Below are 23,819 nucleotides of genomic sequence, written 5' to 3'. Positions count from 1 at the left end.
GCTGCGGCCGCGGGTCCCACCGGCGCCCCTCGCTGCCGGCGCCGCCGCGGAAGGCGGGCGGAGGGGATGGCGGGGCTGCGCGGCGCGGTGCCGGCGGCCGTAGCGCAGCCCGCGCCCGGCGGCGGCGGAGCGAGCGCGCACACGTGACGCGGCGCTCAGTGCTTCTACACTGCCGCGCACACACACACACACACACACGCACACCCGGCGCTGCCCTCGGCTCCTCCGGCCGCGTTCGCCGCCTCCCGCTCCGGTCCGCTCCCGTCCCCCGGCTGCCGCCAGGGCGAAGCGCGCTCTGCGGCGGCAGCACCGGCACCGGCGACCGCGCGAAGAGGCGGCGAGAGTTCGCGTGCACCGGCTGCTGCGTGCCCGCCCGGCGAGCGGTGCGCCCGGAGGATGGCCGGCTGCGGGCTGTCGGAAGACGCGTTCTTCTCCTCCTTCTTTTACAACTACACCGCCTCCTGGGAGACCTCCTACAACCAGGTGAGCCGAGCGCTCGGCTCGCGGCGGGCGGTTGGGAGCAGCCCCGTTTTGTGCCACGCGTGCCCGGCGGCCCCACAGGATGGGGAGAGCCGCGCTGCCCGGCGCGGCTCGGGCGAGCGGGGGAACTCCTCGCCGAGCTGCGGGGCGAGGGGCCCCCTTCTTCTCCGCGCGGCCGCGGGTGCCCGGGGCTCCTTTCGGGCCGGACGAAGGAGTTGGGCGCTGCCGCCGCTCCGCTGCCGGGCGCTCCCGCCTCGTCCCCGCGCACCGAACTTTGATGACTGTGCAGCGCGGGGCACGCGCCGGGCCGGGCGGCGGGGGGGAGGGCCGGGCGCCGCGCCCGAGGGGCAGCGAGCCGTGCCGGGCGGCTTCGGAGCAGCGGTAATTAAACAGCCGCCGTGGTCTGCTGCCCCCGGCGCTCGTTCGGTGCAAGTCTACAGCGCCGCGCCGCGCGCGGAGGGGTCCCGGCACCGGCGGGGTGGGGGGGAGCGAGCGGAAAAGTTGAGTGGACGGGGCGGCGGCGCGGGGCCGGGGCTCCGCTTCCCTCTGCCGGGCTTGGGAGAGCCGCGCGGCCCCGCTCTCCGGGAGGCGCGGTGCCCCACCGAGCCGCCGCGGGTTACGCCGCGCGGCCGGGCGCTGAGGCAGCGCGCTGCCGTTCCCGCCTCCGCGAACGGGCCGCGAGGAGCGCGCCGCTCCGCCGGCAGCCGGCGGGGCTCCCGGTGCCGCTTTTGGCGCGGGCGGCGGGCGCGCGGCCGCCTCGTGGCACGTAACGCGGCGCCTCGCCGCCCGCCGGAGCCCCGCGAAGTTGTGACGGGCGGTTTACGGGGCGCGGCCGCCGGGGCTCCTTGACGGCCGCCGGGTGCCCGCGCTGCCCGCCCGGCCCCGGGAGTTGGGCCGTGCCCGGAGGAGTTGGGCTGTGCCGGGCGGGCGGGCGGTGCGCGCCCCGGTACCGCGGTAATGCGAGCGGCGGGGACGGGGGGGGGCTGCGCCGCTACAAAGGAGGCGTCACACCGAGCTCCTTTGAAGCCACCGGAGGAGGGAAACGGTTGGGGACGCAGACAATAAAATCAGGTTTAAACCAGTTCCCTCGTCTAAAGTTAGTTTCGTTCCGTAGCGAAACACAGTTCCGTAGGAGCGTGGCGTTGTTAGGAGGCTCCTTGGGTCCTTGTGGGAGAGCGAGCCCGTGGCACAGTGAAGGGCAGAGAAGTGCCGGCAGACCCGGAGCGGCTCGATCTGAGTGCCGGCGCTGAGCTGTGACTGAGGGGAAGGCGGGGAGGTGATCTGGGATGCGAAGGGTCTATTTATAGAAGGGCTGTGTACACCGTAGGATACATAGACAAAGTTGAATTAAATATGCATGATTAGGAGAGGAGTTCAGAAGGAGGTGTGATCGTTACACGGGAGCGGAGGAGCTCGCGCCACTTTCGGGATGAAGATGAGAAGGATTTTTAAGGCACATATTCTTTCTGGCGCTCAAGGCTCCTTTCTATTTTCATCCTTCCCATATTACGCTCGCATTTACATCAGTCAGACTCACCAGCTGAGGATTAGCAGCACATGTTAGTCTGAATATGAAATCAAAATGAATGTGAGATTTTGCTGCAAATAGATTTCCTCCCAAGTTTTAACACTTACGAAGGCAGGCTTGGCTTAAAGCTGTCAGCCATGTTCACGTTTGTTTGTTTTACCTGAGCTGCATCCAAAAAGAAAAAAGCTTGCAAACCGTTTTCTTCTTGCTAAATATAGCAACATTGCCGGAGTAGAATTTGTTTCGTGTACTCCTTTTAAAACAAAACAGCAAATGGAGAAACTTTGAAACAAAGTGCTGAGATGGGTTGACTACTGGAAAAATAGGTTTTATTCCTAGATCGATACAATGCGCTCTCAACACGTAGTACAAGGTAAAAGGATCCTTTGTGTGACAGCAGTCCGGCCATCGCTTACACAGGGTCTTTTCCTGGTATCTCAGGGTGTGCTTTAATGAGAGGACAAGAAATCAGAGCAGGACTTAATAACGGAACCTGTAAGGTTAGAGAGAGCAGAGATTTCTTCCAGAAGCATCGCACGGCATCCGACGGCTCTGAAAGCAGGCGGGATGTTGGCTCCACAGTTCTGCAGGGTTCAGCGATCAGTTCCAACTGGTATATTTTGATGCATTATTGCAGCTCATTTTTAAGCACAACGCTACGTGAGTGATTTGTTGGTAATGTCCTTGGAAGGAACTTTCCCCATTTGCATATTAAATTCAAAAGCGCATCACAGAGAAGCTCGCATGAGAAAAATTGTGTCTAGAAGCTTGATGAAGTCTGTATTGAATCAATTTCTGAGATAGTCTTCTGGAAAATCAGGCTCTCTAATAGTTACAAATATGACCTCTTTACATTTCTGGAGAAAATTCCATAAGCGTTAGCCGAGACCCTCAAGCGTGGTATCCTTTTTATGGCTATTTTGGTGGAGGCACATAACCAACGCGATAGATTCCAGGCTAGGCAAACTCACAGATGTAAATCCTGAAAGCTGAATTGTGGTGGCACAGCTCTGCCTGTGTTGTCTTTGACAACCTGTGTAAACCTGAGCCGAAGGAATGTGCAGCAGATTTCCTATTGAATCATCCTGTGATCTGCAGTTTAGGCTGTCAATAGAGATGCTACTTCTTGCTCTTTGTTTTGTATTTCTTCACCACCAACTTCAGGAGTCTGGCTTCTGACTCGCTGAAAATCTCTTCCTGTCTGTCTCTTCATTAGCGGTCATAGGGACAGATATTTCTAAGCACTGTAGAGGGGGGTGTTTGGCCTCGGAAGAGCAGTAGTTATATTCTTGGGCACGACCTATCGTTCCTTGCTGAACTGACAGCATATTTGTATTAATTATTTTTCGCTCTCCAGTCCAGAACTGTCTACGCTGTTGTATTACTGAATCTATATGGTTGGGAAGCGCTTGAGAATCATTTGAAGTGTAATTGTTGAGGAATGAAATTGTGTGACTAAGGCATAAATCTGGACGCTTATTTTAATTCGGCCTCAAGAAAATCCCTGCAGTACAGAAGTAAGATGAGAGCGTGCTACTGAATGAGTGCCAGTATTTCAGAGCTTTCCCTGCCCTGTGCACGGAGGGCTTGTTAGCTGGCACCATCGCTTTGTGCTGCGTCCTCAGAAGAGGCTGTGCTTTGTGTGATACACTGTATGGAATGTGTTTTGTAGGTAAGCTGGTAAAGGATGAATGTGAGAGCTGGCTTTGTGGCTTATCTTTTTGTCTTTCCATGCCTGAAAACAGAAGCACCCCAATGGGATTAGAGCATTCAGCCACTATTTTTGGGGATGCTTTCTCAATGTACGTTGCTCGTACACATTTTCATCTTCTAACTAGAGAAAGTCAAGTGGTTCTATGTCAGTTTTGGCCTATAACCAATGAGACTTTTGGATATATTTTTGTTTACAATTTCTGGATTATTATTTTTTTTCTTCGGATAACAGAACTGGGAGTTTGTGCAGGTGTGAAAAAATATGTGTTTGTGCTAGCACACTGCACTTATGTGACATACAGCGTGTATATACACACATGGATGTTGAATGAGAGCTGCTCTATTGGACAACTGGCTCAGATTTTTGTAGACCTTCTTAAATGAAGGTCTAAATTTTGTTTGGCTTTGAAAGACAGCGGAATAAAACAGTCACTCCATTTCAGCTGTATTTTAGGGCAACGTGTAATGTTTCTGCAAATTCCAAAGACTCAGAACTAAGTTAGTACTGCTGTTCTTTCTGTGCTGGTTCAGTATTCACAGAGCAGACTTGGCCATTAAAAAGTTATTCCTGGGTTTGAAATTTTCCCTGACTCCAGGGGGCGATGTGTGCTGGTGCACAGAGTGGGGAAATGGGACACAGTGAAACCGAAAGTGAAACTGAAGGGACTGAGCTTCTCAACAAAGGGTAAGCAATGGGATACTGAGAAAGAAGCTAGTTTGGGCTTAAATAACTCAGGTGCCGATAATAAAAAAAAGAAACAAACTTAAAAAATTAAAACTTATTTCTGTCAGAGGGTAATGCATGAATCTGTCATTCGGTACATGAATATTAAAACGTGTCAATCAGTGATGAATGGTGCCGTGTATTTGCAAAGATTGGGATCACCACTGCATAGCATTTCAGAGAGCAGATTTCAGAACACGTCTTCTGTCCGCTTCCTGTGTCATTGTTCTGGTTGTTGCTTAATAAAACCATCTGCAGTCTGGATGTACAAACAGTACGTTCTGATGGCTGTCTTACCTGGCAGGAAAGCACAGTTTGAACTGGGTGCAGGTAATTCTCTTTTGCCTGAGAGCAAAAACAGGTAAATAGTGGTGCAGTGGAGCAAGATAACATGCAACATATGGGCAAAATGATTTTTTAGGCTTTTTCTTTTTTTTTTTTTTTTTTCCTTTGGAAGAAAATCTCAGGTGTAAATCTTGAGGAACAATTATGTCTGTGATGAACAAATGCATTTTAGTGCTATATTCATAAGACAGGATTCTGAAAAATAGTTCCATGGGGGAGAAAATGTCAGTAGGTCTGGCAACATATTCTGTAGGAAGAGGGCAGGGAGTTCTGAGCTGGTCAGATGTTCATGTGGTCTAAGCAGAAATGTAAAAGTGCAGGGTTTGCATTGGAATGAGAACGGGGTCATCCACCCTTTGTACTCATCATCAGGGAAGCAGAACTTTCTTCCAGAGAGACCATAGGAAATCAATGAGTACACTTTGCTAGTGTAGAGATAAATGTGGACTGCAGAAGGGTATTAAATATAAAAGGGCAACAGTAAAATGATTTACTGCGTGAAGCAGGGGAACTTTCTTTTGGTCACCTAAAAAGCAATTTTCTTTCTTTCTTTTTTTTTTTTTTTGATAACATAATTGTATTTCCTAATACTAGTATCTGAAGAAAAGCTGGCAAGCAAACTGTTTTGCTGGGATTTGAGCTGTATAATGTAAGCTGGGAGAGGCTTGTTGACAAATGGCAGCTTATTTAAAAATATACACGTTTTTGAACCTATTATCTGGCATTTATCATTTAGATTATAATCATCTGACCTGACTTACCAAAAGTTAATGGCTTTTTTAGTGTGTTTTTCCTGAGGCAATGTGGATGCTTGCAATCCAGTTTGTCTCGCTATGACCAGAAGGTATCACTGAGGGATACCAGCACAACGGATGCACAGAGGAGAGAACCTGACGTACGTTTAGGTGTGGAGACTTAATGAAATGTGGAAGAGCAGGTGCACAGTCCTAATGTGCTGGTGGTTTTTTATTTCCTCTGATGTGTCTGTTTGCTGTGTGAGCAAATCTTCTTGTATGTTTGAAGCCTATAGGACTGTAAAATTGCTAAAAAGGAAGGAAAGCCAATACTTCCACAACATTTTTTTTGCCTTAGGCTCTGTGTTCTCTACAAATGGCAGTTACCGTGTCTGCTCCAAAGGTAAAATTCAGCTGAAAAGAGATTAATAACGGAGTGGCTCGTGGTCTGGATATAGCATTTGTGACATGGTGGTCCTAATCTGGGAGGAGAAATTGAGCGAGCTCCTGGGGATCTGCAGTGCAAGAGATGTGCTGACACCAGCCCCTCACTCGGGAGCAGGAGCGTGCTGCAACCTGCACATCCTGACTGCAGTGCCTTGGGTTACGTTATGGATGGGTCTGTCAGTAGATGAGTGGAATTCCTTTCGGATAGAACTGAACTGGGAGTTGTACTCCAGGGAGCTCTTCTAACACCGTTTGACGTACAAAATGAATGTTAAACTGGTGAGATGGGGCCGTTGCTAAGGTAAGCAAACCTCGCTCTCAGGTGTGTGTGATGTGAAGCATAGTGTCCATGATGCCTCCTCTGCAGCAGCTGTTGGGCTGCTCGTGATTCTGCATCGCTTGCTGGTGTGGGCAGTCCCTGGGCACGGTGCAGCTTACCTCACTGGGAGCACAGGAAGGCCCATGTTTGGGAAGCTAGCTGAGAAGCTCAAGGGTAGGATGGGCGCCCGACATGCATCCTTACCTCGCAATCACAAGGCCATTATTCTTTCCCTCAAAAAGGGGTAGTTTGTGTTGGCATGGAGAGAAAAGGTTCATTTGATTGCTTGTAATATAACACATGAGCGAGTAAGTGGCACTGGTACTTTGGCTCACAAAAGCCCTCCACATTTTTAACCCATTTTATTATTTGCAAGAGCAATTTAGTTCCTAATGTTAACAATGAGTGATTATGATTCTGTACTTCCGTTTACAGCATAAATTAGCATTTTGTTTTCCATTACAGCTTTTGAATGAGGAATTATAATGTATAATTTGCTGCAAATAGATGTTATCATCTCTTTGGATGTGAACAACCACATAAACTTGAGCAAATGATAAAAATGGAATCAATTACTTCTCAAATGGAAGTAGTTTACAAACCTTCAGATACAAAATGGCAATAGTAGCTGGTTATTGTAACAAATAATTAGTTTTTTTAAAACAACATTTATTGAATTCCATTGACAATTTAGTAATTGTTTATAGAGGGTTTAAGTGTCCCACTCACAAAATACACGCCACAAAATATCTGCACTTTTAAAACTGCAGATCGCTTCTCTAGTCTTTGTTCCAAGATTTCATCGTCGATGTTCACCTGTATGAATCTTCTAGAAGGGGAGAGTGGGCCACAGATGGCACTGGTGATGTAGAAATTGCTTTACAGCAATCTGGGATGAAAAGATTGAGATTCAAATTGTAGCAGAGAGAAGGGAAGGCTATGTGTTTGAAGTGGCATCCTAAGCCTACCGAAGGTGATGTGAGGTTTTTCTGCTGCTTTGGGACTGATGGTCTGGGTCCTGGCTGTGGGAAGGAATAAGAGCAGTACGAAGGAGACACTGCAGTAGTCAGCAAAGCACATCACATTTCTACTTGGGTTCAGCAGCATTTTTTCCAAAATGTTCCTTGGTAATACCATCTTGTATGCCATATACCCCCTGGTTGACCGCCCTGTATTGACTTTTCTCAGCCACTCCTCATCTTGCAACTACTTAAAAAAATACGCACAATTCAAAGTCCGTATTTTGCAGTGTTTAATGCTTCACATGTTGCGACTTCCTGTTGATCCTTTTTAAGGCCTTCAGGTAATTTAGCTTTTCCATGCTTGCTATGCTATGAGGACTCTTTCTGTTAATAAATGATGCCAGATTTCATGGTTGTCTGGGTTGATTCTCAGCAGCACTGCTTTTTTTTGTTTTTGTTTTTCAATTTTTGCCATCCCCACGCTTCACCCTTTTACTGAGAGATGGTGAACCAGTAGAGAAGATTACTTAAGCTTTTCTCTTTTGAATGCCATTATTATCTAATCATTAAAAATGAGTAGATTTATTTTGTGCATGGACAGCTAGGGAACAAGCTGAGGAAAAACCAGTCATCACTCTGCTGCATTCTTTAGTCTGTAGGCCAGATAAACAATAGTTTTTTTAATCCTTTTAATAGTTAGAAGAAAAAAAAAAAAGACTATACAGGTCTTTTTCTTCACTCTAAAACATTATAGGTAAAGCAATTATGGAGGAAAAAAAGGCTGATAAAATGGAACTAATGTAACTTGCAGTTCAGGATACAGTGTTCAGCATTAAAGCCTTTTTTCTGAGACCAGAATGCTGATGCGAAGTTTTTACCAAAACTCTTCCCCACCCCTTCTCCCTCTCCCAAACACTCCCTTGGACTGGGAAGGATGGGAATGTTAGGATATGACTCTGTGTATTTGCAGTGTGGCTTTTAGTCTTGCTGAAGCTTGGAATGGGCATCTATTGTAGCAGTCATTCCTGAGGGGCTGCTGGTACTTGGTTTTAGAAATGTGTGCGTGGCTCCAAAAATACACCCTGTTGTCACAGGGCCCCTGGACCCAATAGTTTACAATCTCAGAGGTGTATCTGGATTGTAAAACCTCACTCCAACTATACAGCCCTCTTCAACCATTTCTTTCTTTCTTCCTTCCTTTCTGTTTTTTTTCTCTTTAAGAGTCAGATTGCACATGACTTGAAGTACCTGCTGGACTTTGACTTTTTATTCATGAAGCTTCTCACTGTATCTGCCTGCCACCTCTATATGCTCATAGTTTGCTTAGGCCTTGACGCAGCAGACCACTTGATTTCTGAACAGTAAATGCTTGTAGTCCAAAGAACTGCTTAAAATGTGTGTGGTGTGTTGGATTGGGGCTTAGACAGCTATATCTTCAGGTCAGAAAACCTTGCTTCCCTCTTGTTTGTTAAGCACTTAGTGTACTTGCAGTACATTAGAAGTATTGATGGTAATTATAGCAGTGGGAACAAGAAAGCAATGAAGAGATCAAGGAAACTCAGCAATGTTTATAGTACTGTTTACTGCCAGTTCAGTTTCTTTCTTTATTAAGTGGATTTGCAAATAAAAGATGATTCCTTTTCCTTTCCTAGGAAGATCTTGTAATGGAATGAGTAGTAGTGCATTAAAACGTGAGATTTTGTACAGTGACAGAAAGCTGTGCATGAAAGATGCTTAAGGACAGGAAACTCCTTCTGAAGTGTAAGCAAGATTTAAAAAACAAGCAAACAAACAAAAAAAGTTGAAAACATGCAAAGGTATTTAAAATAAAAAAAAATATAAGTAGGACACACACACACTTCAGTGCTTAAGTTGTTTACAGCAATGAGTAAATGAACTACTGACCAAATAAAGGAGGAAAACAAAAGTGAGGTTGCACTTCTAGCCTTCTTTATTTTCATCCAAGAGACTGTTAATTGCTGGAGGATTAAAATAATTCATATTCGAGGGTAGGAAATGATAACAGCAGGCAGAGGCTTGGATGCTCCAGCTATGCAAGGAACAGGGAAAGGAATACTTTTTTCTTCGTGTGATGTCAAAGCCAGAAGAAGGGGAAAAAAAAAGGGGAGAGGCTTGTGGCTCTTTGATGTCACTTTCAGAATAAAAATAATACCGTAAAAGAACTGACATAATCTTTTTCTATTTATCTAAATCCTATTTTTCTAAAGAGTTAGGGCAGCGTTGTTAATTGATTTTTTTTCTGACACTCATAATAACAGTTGTATTAAAAATTATTTACAAAGGATTTTTTTTTTTCAGAAGCTTGAGCCTTGTGGAGTCTGCTGTAGAAAAGTGGGTAGAGAGTGAATGATTGCACATTGCTGTTCTCAGAGAGCCATGGGTAACATGCGCGTTGTTCTCTTGCACTGCCCGACTCCAGCCAGCAGGGTGTTTCTGCTAAGATGTGCAGTTCTAGTAGCAGTAGCGTCAGGATGTCTTGTGCCCTTTCAGTATAAATAAAGGTTGTCCTAACAGCTGCTCAGATTGTGCTGGCATAGTATCTGCCTTTGCTGGACCGCCAGTTTCTGGCTAGAGCATTTTAACATGCTGAAGCTTTTCTCTGGTTACCAATGGTTGAATTATTTCCAGCTGTGAAAACAGATGTGCGGCTTTTTTGGAGAAGAAAAGTTACGAGGGGAGGTTTATGAATCGCTCCTTTTCTATTTTAATTTTTTAGTTTTGTTTGGGCTAAGAGGATGCATTTAGAAAAAGGTTTTATTAGCATGAAGTACATCATTGTAAGGAGAATTTTGGTCATATCATGGAAAATTGTTGGTTGCCTCGTTACATCTTGAGACATAAGAAATACTTGGTATCTAAATGAACAGTTGTTGATGTTAATATAAAACTGGCAAATAAAAATCAGTAGATTATCTTAGTGCATACTGTATATTAATGTGGTTGTTCAAACATTTTATGAGGCAGCTCACAGTCTTTCCAAATCTGTATGGGCAAATACTTCTCATGTCTCGTTCAGTTTTTTATTCATCTTTGGCTGTTGTCTTTATTGAAAGGAATTCTCTAGGTGAAAACTTCTCTGAAAAACCCTGCTCATTTTTCAGACATGCTTTTCCCTTTTGTGTTTAGCGTGGTGATTTGTCCCTTTATAGTTGATGTTTGCCTATTTTTCCATCTGCTGGTAGGCACAACACAGTTGGTGTGAAAAAGGGGACTTTCTGTACGAGAGAATTCAGCTTTGTGATTTCTTTTTTACTTTTGATTGTTACATAAAGTAAATGGTGAAGGATGAAACTAGAACTGGCAGCAACTCAATTTTTGTTACTCTTGCAAGTAAGTGTCTTACAAAATAGAGAGCTATTTGTTGAAGAGGAGCAACGTGCATATAGTAGGGCTGCACGATGCATTGCACAGCAAAGACCTGGATGTACAGAAGTGTCTCTGGAGTAGTCAGTGAGCCTCCAGTGAGCTATGAACTCTGAGCAGCATTCAACTACTTTAGGACTACTGCAACTATAAGCTTGCAATACAGACAAATAAACAAAAAGACTGATTACACAGTCTTGTAATTTGAATTGCAGAATTGTGTATTTGGAAAGATGATGGAGAGTTCATTATAAATTATAAAGTACTCGTGGAGGTTGCAAACATACGTATCTGTGAAACCATCCAACCCATATTCTGCTCTGAGTTCCTTGTCCTGCAATTCACAGGGCGTTTCATACGTGGTGCTTTGGATGCCTTCCCTCTGAGAGGGGCCAGGAGGAAAGCACTGCATGTTCAGAAGAGAGTGCTGTGCGCCCGGGTTTTGCAGGAACGAGGAAATCATGTACTTCTCTTCCAAAATCACAGCAAGCTGAACAATGATTTCAGATTTTTCTGTAAAGGGTTTTTAGCTGCCATGTAACCAGAATGCCTGTGGATTAGCAGTTGCTCAGAATGAAGAACTGATGTGGCAGTGTTATTTGCAGCGCAAGTTTCTAAGACCTTACCACATTATATTCTTATTTTTGAATATATTTTTTCCAGTTATTAATTCCATGGACTGTATTTGTCCCAACAGCTGTCTCAAGTTATGCTGTTTGTTTCTAAAGGAGAAATCAGTATATGTGATTTTTGTCTTTCTGTCTTCAGGAATACTCTTAGATTTAAAATTAAAAAAACCCTGAAATTTCATACTATGATATTTAATTAATCTTGCCACCAGAGAAAATGGTGGTTTTTTTTTTTTTTTTAAGGATTCTTTTTAATGGAAGACTTTTTTGTTGTGGAAAATCCTGAAGTATAGGACAAAAAGCAAGACAACGAAAGGACTAGGATATAGAGGAAACCTTTTTATAGGAATATTTATTCTTTTGTAGTTTAGAAGATGTAAAGCAAAGTGAAAACAAAAATCAGATCTGTATTTGATTAGTAATCAAAAGGTTATTAATGGTGCTGATTACTTCAGCTTAGTTATGTCTGTTCTAGTATTACTCTTACTTGGTTGCCACAGTAATGGAGCTTATTGTAAGCCCTTATCTTTGACCAACCAGAAGAAATCATAAAAGGAAATAATTGTTTAGTGACAAAGACTTTGATAACAGCATGACTCTTATGTGGGAGACAAGGAGATAACACTGTCTGAGGGAAATGATATAACCAAGGTAGCTAAGGTGATAAATTCTTCAGTTGTCTCGTCCTCAGTGGTAAAATATACGGCAAATTAAAGACATCTTTTCAAGAATCATCTTAGGTACTGATACTGTTTGTAATTTGCATGCTTCACAATTGCATGTGTAGAGAGGAGTGAGGAGATTTGGTTTTGAGAATAGTACAGTTTGGTAAAGCTGCAGTTTATCCTCTGAGATAGAGCAGATGATGCAGCCATTACTTATTATTCAGTCTTGAATTGAAGCTGTGGTCAGTGTTTGACTTGTACTTGACCAGAAAATTTTGCAGACATTAGGTATTTATTTGAAGGAAGGCACCAAGAATTATGGAAGTAGAGCCTTTGAAGCTTACTGCACTGGTTAATCATTCTCGTTATTTGCTTTCTTTACAGAGCTCTGTTTTTCAGTAGAGTTGTTCAGAATTCGCTTTCTAGGAAGAGATTCTCTTTGTGACTTGAGATGGTAGGTAGGAAAGTATCTTTTTGGTTTTTTTCCTACCTCAAAAATTAGTTTTACTGAAGATATCGCTGAGTCGTCTTTTTACTAAGCTGATCAGTGACCTCTTCAAGACTGGACTGGAGGATGTTGTTTGCAGACCTTGAGTATATTTGTGTAACTTTTCCATTTTCCTTCCAATTTTTTTTATTTCTCCTTAGGCAAGTTGGTTGTCACAAATATGGCATAATGTTCCAGCATTGCTCTTTTTCATGCTCTCAGCACTGAAGAGAAGAACTCTTAATGCTTAACCTGCATCTTCACTCTGTTCAAGATTCAGATTACTTAACGAAAGCTCAGTTGAGTCTGAGATGTGCAAACCTTGCCATTTTACCACGTTACTGTGCAGGATACAGTCTTTTACTTTGTACGTTCAGTAACTCTTCTGCTCAATACTCTGTAGCTTAGCACTTTGTTATATTCAAGCATGTTTTGTTAAACCAGTCTTTTTCTATGTGAGTAACTCTTTGCACTCTGATTTCTGTGCACTGATTTTGTCATTAGTGTCTTTAAATCTCTGATATGTTGAGTGACATGAAGCCTCGCACCTTCTTGTAACTCAGGAGAAACATCTCTCCTCTGTGCTAATTCCTCATCGACGAGTGTCTTATAATATCTCTTAGTCCCATTTTAATGCACTTAATGTGCTCTTATATAGCATCTTCTTAATACTTAAATCTCAAAGTCATGCTGTAATAAATCAGCTGCCTTGCAGAAAGTCTTCTGCAGATGCATAATTACTGAACAAGTAGTCTTATCAAATATTTGAGTTAAAATTACTGGATATTTTTAGTGATGAGATGCCAGTCCTCTAGTTAAGTTACACACGTATGTAACAGCACATTACTTAGTTTCTGCTCCTTTCAGGAAAGTTATCTTTTCATATTCACTGTGTATAAATGAGCATTTTTTATTAACTTTGGATCTTTGAGACTGTTCTAGGCTTTTCACATGCTTATAATGCCTGCACCAAAGAGGCAGTGATAGATGCATTGTGTGGGAGCAGGACTTTCTGTGTGATACGTGTTACGTATGTGCCACTTAGCCAGCTTGCTGTGTGCCCCCTCAGTAGCGTCCCAGTGCTTCCCTCTTTCTCTAGGTAGTGCATGAGTAACTCCAAATGTACGCAGCACTAGCTTGAACTGGGAAAAATGAAGCAAAAATAAATCTTTTGAATAGTGTTGGCTCCTGAAACCTTGCTAGGCTGTGTTACGGAAAGTATTACCTATTGTCACAAAAACTGATGACTGTAATTGATGTCTCTTTTTAATGGTGTCTTCTTATCATGTTTGTTAACTACAGATGAAGCTTTGGAGACCTGCTGCATATATATATATACATACAAATATATATATATATATATGTATGTATTATATACGTATATATATGTATTTTTTTAAATAGGCCTTGCATGCTCTGTCTGTTACCCAGCCCATAGAGCAGGGACTTCATGCAGGCTATGCAGCCTCAGTGCCCATGTTTTCTCCTAGAAAATGAAATCTGGTGATGCGTATTTTGCTTGCAGATTTTACAAGCTGGAGCTGAAGGCTGGAACAGGCCTATCCTGGTATCTGCAAGATGAAACAGCCTGAAATAATTCCCTGTAAACAGTCAGCAGCCACTGAGAGTTCTGATCTGGAAGTGATGACTGTATTTAGAGCTGAGTCCAGAGGGCTTATGGTAACATTTGTCAAAGGTGCTGAGTCTTATTTTCTGAAAGCACATGTGTGTGAGAAGCAAGGTGCCTTTCAGTAAGGCTTTAGGTAAGCTCTCCGGAAATGCGTAGTGCTGTGTAGGATTATTTGAGACAGTTCTAAATGAACTAGCTCAGATAACAAAAGCAGCAGAGAGATGTGCACTTCAGCATACCTATAGATTGATTACTGCAGTAGGCAAGCATGTCAGTGTACCAGCATCGTCTGCTGCTTGGGCAGGGGGAAGGCTGAGTTGGGTGGCTCTCTTCAGCACCACCCTTTGTATACAGTAGATGTGTATTTGTAAATCTGGGATGTAGCAACTGAATGTGAAATGAGGGGAATTCCAGAACTCATATTGTTAGGAGAAGACGTAAGAAATCTCTGTCAACATGGACCTAAAAGTTGGCTCTTGAAGTTCAGGTTGAAAAGTTTAGGACTCTCACTGCCTGAGATAGCAACAACAAACAGTTGTTTGCTTTCTTTTTCTTTCTATCCATCAACTTAAAACTGAAATACACAGTCATGTTGCTATGCACAATTTGATATTTATTTAGATGTGCTTGTCTGTCTGAAAACTACAGTTATTTTACTGCCAAGCAGTAAAAATGCCATCTGTGTAACATATTCTTAAATAAATTTTTATATGTGCCTTAATTAAATCGTTACAGGTAAGAAGCAGTGTGGTTGTTTTTCTAGTGAAATCTATTGGTTTTGAATGAGCAAAAAATAATACTGGAAACGGAAGAGCTATGCATACTGAAACATTGAACTCAGTTAAGTTAGTATGGCAAAACATGCTTAAAACTGACACACACAGCCAGCTGTGTGGGAGGACAGATATTTCAGTTTTTACAAATGAAATTGTAATTAGAGATTTAAGCATTGTCCTACTGATTTGGTGTTTAATGTTCTCCCTAGCATCTTCCTGTTAGGGAGTAGCACAACGTGTGGCATTTAGTATGCATTTAATCTGGCTTTTGTTTTAAAACAGAACTTCTTCAACTGGTAGCAGCTTTAATAATTACATGAGTAGAATTGTAGAGACAAAAGCAAATGTGAGAAGACAATATAGCAATGCTTTATGCTTAGATACCTGTTTTCTTTCATTTGGGAACTCGAGGGCTATTGCTTTTGGTTGCCAAATGTTAGGCTGATTGTTTTCAAGGTGAAGCTGTGCTATGCTGCTTTGAACTGATACAGCATGATTAGGGTAATAAGTAAGTGCCACTTAATTGGAACAGGCCTGATCAGAAGACATTCCAGGTAACTGATTTAAGCCAAACAATACTTAATTGCAATGACTGTTGCTTAATGGGATGGTAATTATGTGCATCGGGGATGCCTTCAGATGATTCATTGGTGGTTGGCTCTTCTCTGTATCCCTCAGCGTTGGCTCTCTTTTTCTGTTAGTCAAGTTTTCAGAAACAGCCGTGATGCGTTCAGAAAAAGGGTAAGCCATTACCAGTGGTTCTGTGCCAGAGCTTTAAATTCAAATTGTCTAAAATCATAAAGCCTCCATTAGTCTTGAATTAGAGTATTTCTTTTAATTCTTTTCTAGATTTTGAACTGTTAGTTTTGCGTTTTCATTTTTCTTTGTGATCCAGAATGTTAGAAATTGAAATAAGAGAAGACAAGTCACATAGTTCTGGATCTGACTTCTGGATGGTGACAGACTCTACTGGCATCATGAGACTCACAGAATCACTGAAGTTGATGTGTTCCCTGCCCTTGGCAAATCATGGACTTAGTTTAGTTCTCTCATATTGTTTTTGCTAGGACTCCTGTTTTCTTCTGCCTGTGCCCGCTGATCTGATCTCCAGAATGCACTTCACAAATGGAGAACCTCCTTCTGTAGCTGAAACTTACTAAACCTAAAACTGGGATCATATCACGCTTTTTCTGAAATATTAGCCTGCCAAATACATGTTTCAGCCTTTTATGGTTAGCCTTTCTCTGCCCGCCTTATCTGATGCATTATCACATCATCAGAATGGGACGCTGATGTTGTTTCACGTCTGCCCACTTTTCCCATGTATATTTTGATGCTTTTGCATTGTGTCTTTGGGAGCAGTCCTTTGAAATAGGTGGGTATATTTGGTATTGCGCAGAGCTGCGGTTCCTTTCTGAGGTGCTTTGGCAGACACTGCTAGTGGTACAGTTCCTTTTTAATTCCAGAAATATCACGCCTCCATATTTCTCAACGTTATATCTTATTTACAAAGTGAACATATGGGATTAACTTAATTAACTGTTGGAGTTTAAAATACTTAGAATCTTTCCAGGTAGCTAGTGCTTTCACATCTCTTTTTCCTTCTTAATACATCTAGCGGTTGCAATGCGGGTGGCTTCTAGTGATAACTCCTGCAAGGAATGACTTTCAATGATAGGAAGGTATTTAAGAAATCCTTGTTATTTAGACAATGGACATGTTTCCCTGTTAACAAATCTTCTACAGGCAGAAATCAGGCCAGTATTTTTATTTAGGAACTTCAGAACCAGTCTGTATGCCTTCTTCAAAAAACGAAAGGGCACTCCAGGATTTGTTGGATTTCACTTCCTCCTGCTTTCCTCATTATCTCTTCCCTTTAGGAATATGTAAGAAAGAATTTCAGTGACATATGAAAAGTGGCACAGGAGACCTTGTTGGGAATACCAGAACTACACATTGCCTGAACAGTCTTCTCTGTTGAATCCAGCCGCAAGCACTCTTACATATTGCATTGTATCTCTTTCTTTAAATCAGCTGAGAATATCTAACCTCGTTTATTTTGAATGGAAAAAATATTAGAAATAGGAAGTGTTATCTTTATAAGCATTTTCCATGTATATATTTACGGAAGTGTTGAGAAACTCTCAGTTATTGTCTAACTACCAAATTCATTGGCCTGTGCTTTGCAAAATAGATTTAATAACTGGATGGATTGTTTTTTTCTCTTTTGTCCTTCAAATTTAAAATGGCAGACAACAAACATCTTCACAGCTTATTTTTTTTTTTTTAGTGCCTTTCACCTCACTGTGAAATTGCTAAGGACCTGATCTGCATTGCAAAGGGATGTGGTACCTTCTGAAAGTTTCTTTAAGGTGTCTGCAGGTTGGTTCCATTTACCTGTAGAAATTAGAAATTAAAATACTTTTTCAAACCCACTTATCTCAGTAAATTTGATGTTTGATAGTATATTATTGAGATAACTGAGAGGCCCTTGTTTTGCTAGGCATTAATTACTAATAGTCTCTCTTTTAAGTCAAGTTTTTACATTAAGAAAAGTGTAACATTACCTTTGTAATAGTGAGGTATTCTACTTTGTAATAGTGAGGTATTTTACTTCTCACATGTATACAGAAACATGCATTTTTATTACAGCATGACTTTTATTTTGGTGCAGCATAAATCATAGAATCATTTGAGTTGGAGGAGACCATTAAAGGCCATCTAGTCTGATTCCCCTGCACTGAGCAGGGACACCACTGCTAGTTCAGGTTGCTCAGAGCCCTGTCCAGTCTGACCTTGGGTGGCTCCAGGAACAGAGCAGCCCCCACTTTTCAGGGCAACCTGTGCCAGTGCTTCACCATCCTTATCCTAAAAACCTTTCTTCTAACATCCTATCTAAATCTCCCCTCTTTTAGTTTGAAACCACTTGCCCTTGGATGACTGTCACAACAGCCCCTGCTCAAGAGTCTGTCCCCTTCTTTCTCGTAGCTCCCTTCTAGATACTGAAAGGCCACTATCAGGTCTCTCCAGAGCCTTCTCCATACTGAACAGCCCCAACTCCCAGTGCAATTTTTTCATCAGTAATTTTCACAAATATATCCAAAAATTGAAGTACAACCTATCATAGAACTTCATGGACACACTGAATCTATTGACCAGCTTATGGAACATGAAGACTTTTTGAGAGCAATGCTTTTATTGCCTTTTCCTTAAACGTTTTACTAAATATTTGTTTTCAAGGAAGGCATTTATTGTACATATTTGTAAACACATCAGTAATTACGATGTCTCAGTAACATATTTTCCAATAAAGGCCACAATTACTGGAGAGTTAAAATAAGTGGTTTTAGTTAGCAAAACCAGCATTTAGGTTGTAATGAGTTTCAGATTTGCTGGTTAGGCATCAGTATGGTTGATGTGGATAGGATGGCTCCCTTCTGCATTCTCTTGTCTTTGTTGTGTAGTGGAGTTGTTTGAATGCAATATTGACATTTTTAAGGTTTCCAGATTCTTAAGTCAAAGCTTTTCCCTTATTGGTTGGAATATCTTTTGGGATTGAAAGTTCCCCGGCTCAGCCTGATGGCTGTGGCTTCTTGTGTAAGAGCAGAAGAGAGAAGTGACACAAGAATGCCTCTATCTTACAAAACCGCATTACAAAAGGTAGTAGGCACACAGGAAATGCTTCCTTTGTCCCCATGTAGCTCTTTGTGAAGTGTCCTCTTGCCTTTCATCCCAAGGAGCTTCCAGCTCCTTCCTCCTTCACCTGGGGACTGATGACTGAGATCAGTCAGGAGATGTGGGTCGAGGCTGGCCCTGTGCCTGCAGGCGCTGAGGCTGGAGCAGAGGGCTGTTGGATCGCGGTGCTCAGGCCCTTCCTTCACAATGCAGATGAGTGAGCAACGTGCTTCTCAGGTGTGCTGCTGATGCCGTTGTCCTGGGCTCTGAAGTCTCTCCTTTTTCTCATAGCTTTTCTTTTTTTTTAATCCCCCCTTGGCATCTCACAGTCTCACAGCTTGGATAGAGTCGAGTCTGGAGGACCTTGCAGAGTGCCTGGTACGTGTGTGATTTGTGTAGGATGCTGCAGGGTGTGCAGTGTTATCATCCCTGACTCAGCTAAGCCCCCTACTCAAAGAAGTGACTGTGCCTATTGGCATGGGGTGAGGATTTAGGGGGTGAGTTGGCCATTAATAGGTTTCCTGTGTTAGTTTATTTCTGTGGAAGCTGTGGCTGAAGAGAGACTTTCGAAAGCTGTGTTAATGGCTTTAAAGCCGAGTGCCCTCATGAAACATAAGTAAGGATGTAAGGAAAGACAGAGGGCCTTGTGGAAAAAAACAGGCAAACGGGCTATCTGTAACATTAGAGACACTACTACTGGATGCTGGTAGTGCTTCTAAAGTCATAAATTGATAATGCTATTAGTGTTAGATGCCAGAACTGCTGCTAGTGTCCAGCAGCAGGAATGATTTTCCCACTGGGAGAGTGAGTCATGCTGTCCCTGTGGAGAGAAGTGCATTAAAAACATGGAAACCAGTGAATTATGGTGGTGGTTTTTTTTTTTTTGAAAATACTGAAACGTATCTTACACAATGCTTGGATTGTTGCATTGCAAATATGCTCGACCGTGTGACCTATAGCAAAACAGGAGCCTGCACAGGACTAGTTTATGTTAGTCACTATGGTGGCGTGTGGAAGGATATAAGAAAAGAGAGGACACAGAGAGAGGATTTAAGAAGGAAATGGGTAAATGTTACATTAGGGCTGGCTTTCCATGGGTGATGTCACCCTTCAAGAAGGAGAATGAAATTGCATTACCATATTGATGGGTGTCACACAGCAGAACAATTGAAAATTGTTAATTAACAGTGTAACAGCCCTCAGCTGTTTCCAGGTGGGTCCTTAGCCTGGGCAGCCAAACCCCCAGAGGGGTGCTCACAGGGTGCTGGCACTTTGCTAACCGCAGCTGCCCTGGGTCTCTCACTTGTAAATAAGGCCGCTTTCAGAATCCTGTAGAGTGAGGCATAACTGTAAATGAGGCAAACAGACCAAAGTAGCAAGGCAGAAAGTGCTTTCTGCAGATGCTATCTGTGTATGTAGTTTGTGGCTCGGTGGTGGAAATCACCTAATCACAACTTGTTGCTAGTTGTTTATTATATTGCTTGCATCCTGTCCTCCCAACAGGAAAAAAAAAAGTGTCCAGTGCAGCATCAGAAGTAAAGGGAAATGCTGTAGTCTTTGAAATGAGCAATGGGAGAGAGAATTTGGAGTGGGACTTAGAAAAGCAAAGGATAAAAGACACAAAGATGTAGCAGGTCCTCTCAGAAACGCTCAAGGACTGAAATAAGTTTAGTAACATAGAAGAGGAGTGGATGAAATGCTGTGTGGCAGTGCTGCTGTCGTTTCTGTCCAATTGGTAGAACAGCTTCTGACTGGTTAGAAGTGAGGAGAGTATTTGTTTCTGCGTGAGTCCTGGTAAGCCAGGAATGCATCTCAGGCAGCTGTTAGTATCATTCCCTGTTGGAGTAGCAGTTTCAGGCTTTTGTCAGGAGCCTGATATAACGGGCTACATACAACTGCCAAACAAAGAAGAGTGTCTGTTTGATAGAGATACTCTGCAAATAAAGTAGAAGGTAACAGGCAGGTGGGCAGGAGCAAGGAGATAGTGGAGCAGTTACCTGTAATCTCTGTATGCACCAACACACTGGTCCTGCTATGAAAACAGGGCAGAGAGCTGCTCTCTGAGGACAGGTGCCTCTCAGCACTTGTTTTCTCACTGATAATAAGAGCCTTCTTGGGGAATGTGACATAGCTGTACAAACCTTTTTTAGGAGAGACACCTGATAGAGGGCTGTGAGAGCCCTGTGTTTAAGACAGAGCTAGCTGTACCGATAGCATGACTAGGAGTTGTACTGATGTAATGAATGCTTGAGGTAAATAGGCAGAAATGGAAGAGGCATCACAGAACTCAAGGTGAAAAAACTGCTTGAGGTCTGTGTGCTCCCAGAAAAGTAGTACTCGGGTGACTGCAGTTATGATTTGTTTGTAGTTATACAACATATTTTATCTTTGGTGCAGTGAGTCAGAGCACTTCACAGTGTGATTTCAGTGTAGCATATCCTTTTGCAACTTACGTTTCCATGCTCTTTCAAAACAGTATGTCTAACTTTACAAAAGATGTTTTATATATACAAACAATTGTGTATAGTTGAAAACTCTGCCTGGCTCCCAGGAAAACAGTTTTTGTTAAATCAGACACCAAAAGGCCACTTCGAGTTGTAAACTATGTTGCAAAACATAGAATCATTATCTTTCCAAAAGGTTTTTTGTATACAAACAACGAAACTGTGTGTGTGCAGTTCTTTTTACTGATTGGGCACAAAGGCCTTGGTTTTGCTTATGTTTTTATAAGGTGAACTCTGCATTGTGAGCCTTCCCATGTAGTGTTACACAAAGAATCAAGTTTACTTTGGGGCATTCTAATGCTGAAGAAAGCATTCTTGCATGTTTGGCAGCAGGTAATTTTGTGAAATCTGGGTAATGTTGTGTTGGTTACCACTCAGGAGGTCAGGCTGTTTAAACAGTTATATTCACAAATAAGTAGACCCTGTGTAGCTAAATGATGCTGACAGCACACTGCAGATCATTTTTTCATTTCCTTCTTTTAAAAAGGTTCCTTGTGAATTTCTTTTCTTTACAGATTTGATGTATTGCAACCCACGTGTTTGGAAGTTTTGACAATCTGTGAAAATAAGGAATGAGGAAATGGAGAAGATCTGGAAAATGCAAATTGGTTTAGATTCACAACATTTATTAACTTTTGGAATTTACTTCCACTCCCAAGAATGAGCAATATATTGTGTACGAGAAACATCAGTTATGGCAGGGAATGGGCGAGTTTTGGGGAGAAAAGTAGTTTTATCAGAATGAAAGTTCTGTGCAAGCGCTGAAGAAAAGCAGAGATGATGCTGCATGGCAGAATTCATCTGTTCCAGCAAGTATATATGCTGTAGATGGAGCAGCAGCTGAATTGCTGTAGAAATTAATTTGCCCCACACAAAATAAGTTGAATAATTTACTAGAGTAAACACGCAGGGCCATGATGGGAAGCCACCTATTTGGTATATCTATAAGGAGAGAAAAATGCAAGTAATCTTGTAACTTGCTCTTTGCAAGCAGAGAGAGAGAGAAGACACAAAAAGATTTCATGGGCTGTGGGTATGACGGGATGGAGAAGCAGCGTGGAGAAGCCACTCTGCATACCACATCTTGATGAGCAAATACAGATGATGCACTCAGTGCTCGCACCTGAAAATACAGAGAAGTCTTTTATGTTGGTCTCCTTATAGATGCATGTTTCTTTCCCCTGGAGGAGGAAAGAAAAGGAGTTCTAAGATTCCAGGTTGAGGGAGATGATCCTCCCCCTTTACTACATGCTGGTGAAGCCACACCTGGAGTACTGTGTCCAGTTCTGGGCTCTTCAGTTCAAGAAAGGTAGGAGACTCCTAGATAGAGTCCAATGGAGAGTGACAAAGATGACTGAGGGCCTGGAGCATCTCTCTTGTGAGGAAAGGCTGAGAGACATGGGAATGTTCAGCTGGGAGAAGAGAAGACTGAGGAGGGATCTTATGAATGCTTGTAAGTATCAAATGGGGTGGAGTCAAGTGGCTGAGGTCAGGCTCTTTTCAGTCATGCCCTGTGACAGCAAAAGGGGCAATGGGCACTGACTGGAACACAGGAAGATCATTATGTACATGTAAAAGATCTTTTTTACTTTGAGGATGACAGAGAACTGGAACAGGATGCCAAGAGAGGTTGTAGTCTCCTCTGAAGATATTCAAAACCCACCTGGATACTTTCTTGTGTGACTTAATGAAGGGAACCTGCTTTAGCAGGGAGTTGGCCTGTTGGATCTTCAGAGATCCTTTCCAACCCTTACAATTCTGTGGTTCCATTCCTGGGGCAGTGTAGCTGTGTATCCAGACACAGGACCTGTGATGGTTGCATTTGGGTTCGGAGCTTGTACGGTTGCTGTCAATATAAAGTGATTAGGTTTAATGATAAAGTACTTAAAGATAACTTACAAAGGAAAAAAAAAAAGTAAGCTTTGTTTTTGTTTTTGTTTTCCTTCACAGTAAAGTAATAGGATGTCCCAGATCCTTAGCAGGTGAAACCTGGCATAGAGGAAGAAAACTTGGCTGTGTGAAATGAAGGAAGCCTTCACCTGCTGTGCTGACCAGAACAGCATGCTGTATTCCCAGTGCAGCCACAGCACACCTGTCAGATTGCTGGGGAGCAGCAGGTGTCTGTTCTGGTTAGCTAGAGCAGAGGAAGTGTGAGGAGGAAGGAGTGGCGGGGATGTTTTTGTTTTGCTTTTCATTGTGTTCTCTCCTACCTTCCTTCTGAGCAGAGGAGTGACAGTGCTGTGGTGGTGCTGAGCTGCCTATTGGCATTAAACCACCATGGGAGAGTTGCAGATCTTTAGCTGTTAAACAGGGCGCTAACCAAAATAGACAAAATATGTTGAAGTAAAACCTTGCTGCTTCTTGGAAGCACCTGGGAAATGTCAGCCTTGATACTAAATCTGAGCTTTTTTTATAAGTAAGATTTAATCAGAAGAAAGCTATTTAATCCTCCTTAATACGTGAGAGGGAAGCAAAGAAAGGTACAAATCCACCATTTGCTTTTCCACCATTTGCTTTTTCATGTCCACTGTTGAATTTTAATGCACTTGTTTAAATACATCACTTGATGGGTGAAGGGATCATAAGTCTCATCTTTGTTGTGGATTAGCAAATGGTCTGGTCAGATTGAATGGCTGAACTGGAAAGTGCCACAGCAGATAAGCATGTTTACCTAAGATGCACAACTGGCTTATTAGAGATAAAGGCCGGACCTGCTGTATGCTGGCAGCATTGGCAGAAACGCTCTGAAGCCACAGAAGGGTCTTCACTAATGGCTACGGTCTGGTTTTCTGTCTTCATAGTGTTTCCTGCCATACC

The 23,819-nt window shown here is 42.8% G+C and overlaps 1 protein-coding gene across 2 annotated transcripts in view; it reads left to right on the top strand.

Annotated features, from left to right (window-relative positions):
- Positions 1–356: 356 nt before the first annotated feature.
- Positions 357–23,819, top strand: part of PPARGC1A (PPARG coactivator 1 alpha) — a 346,224-nt gene continuing 322,761 nt past the window's right edge. Inside the window, exon 1 of one of the 2 annotated variants that reach the window (XR_008206611.1) lies at positions 357–483. Coding sequence is in view for 1 of the 2 variants with exons in the window: in XM_052682420.1 (XP_052538380.1) it covers positions 397–483 (87 nt within the window). In the remaining variant the exon portion in view is untranslated. The remainder of the gene's footprint in view (positions 484–23,819) is intronic. The other variant, XM_052682420.1, reaches the window with a different exon arrangement.

Source organism: Tympanuchus pallidicinctus, unplaced genomic scaffold, assembly GCF_026119805.1.
Source record: "Tympanuchus pallidicinctus isolate F22 unplaced genomic scaffold, pur_lepc_1.0 scaffold2, whole genome shotgun sequence".
NCBI classification, from domain to species: Eukaryota; Metazoa; Chordata; class Aves; order Galliformes; family Phasianidae; genus Tympanuchus; species Tympanuchus pallidicinctus.
This window is presented reverse-complemented; position numbering and strand designations above follow the sequence as displayed.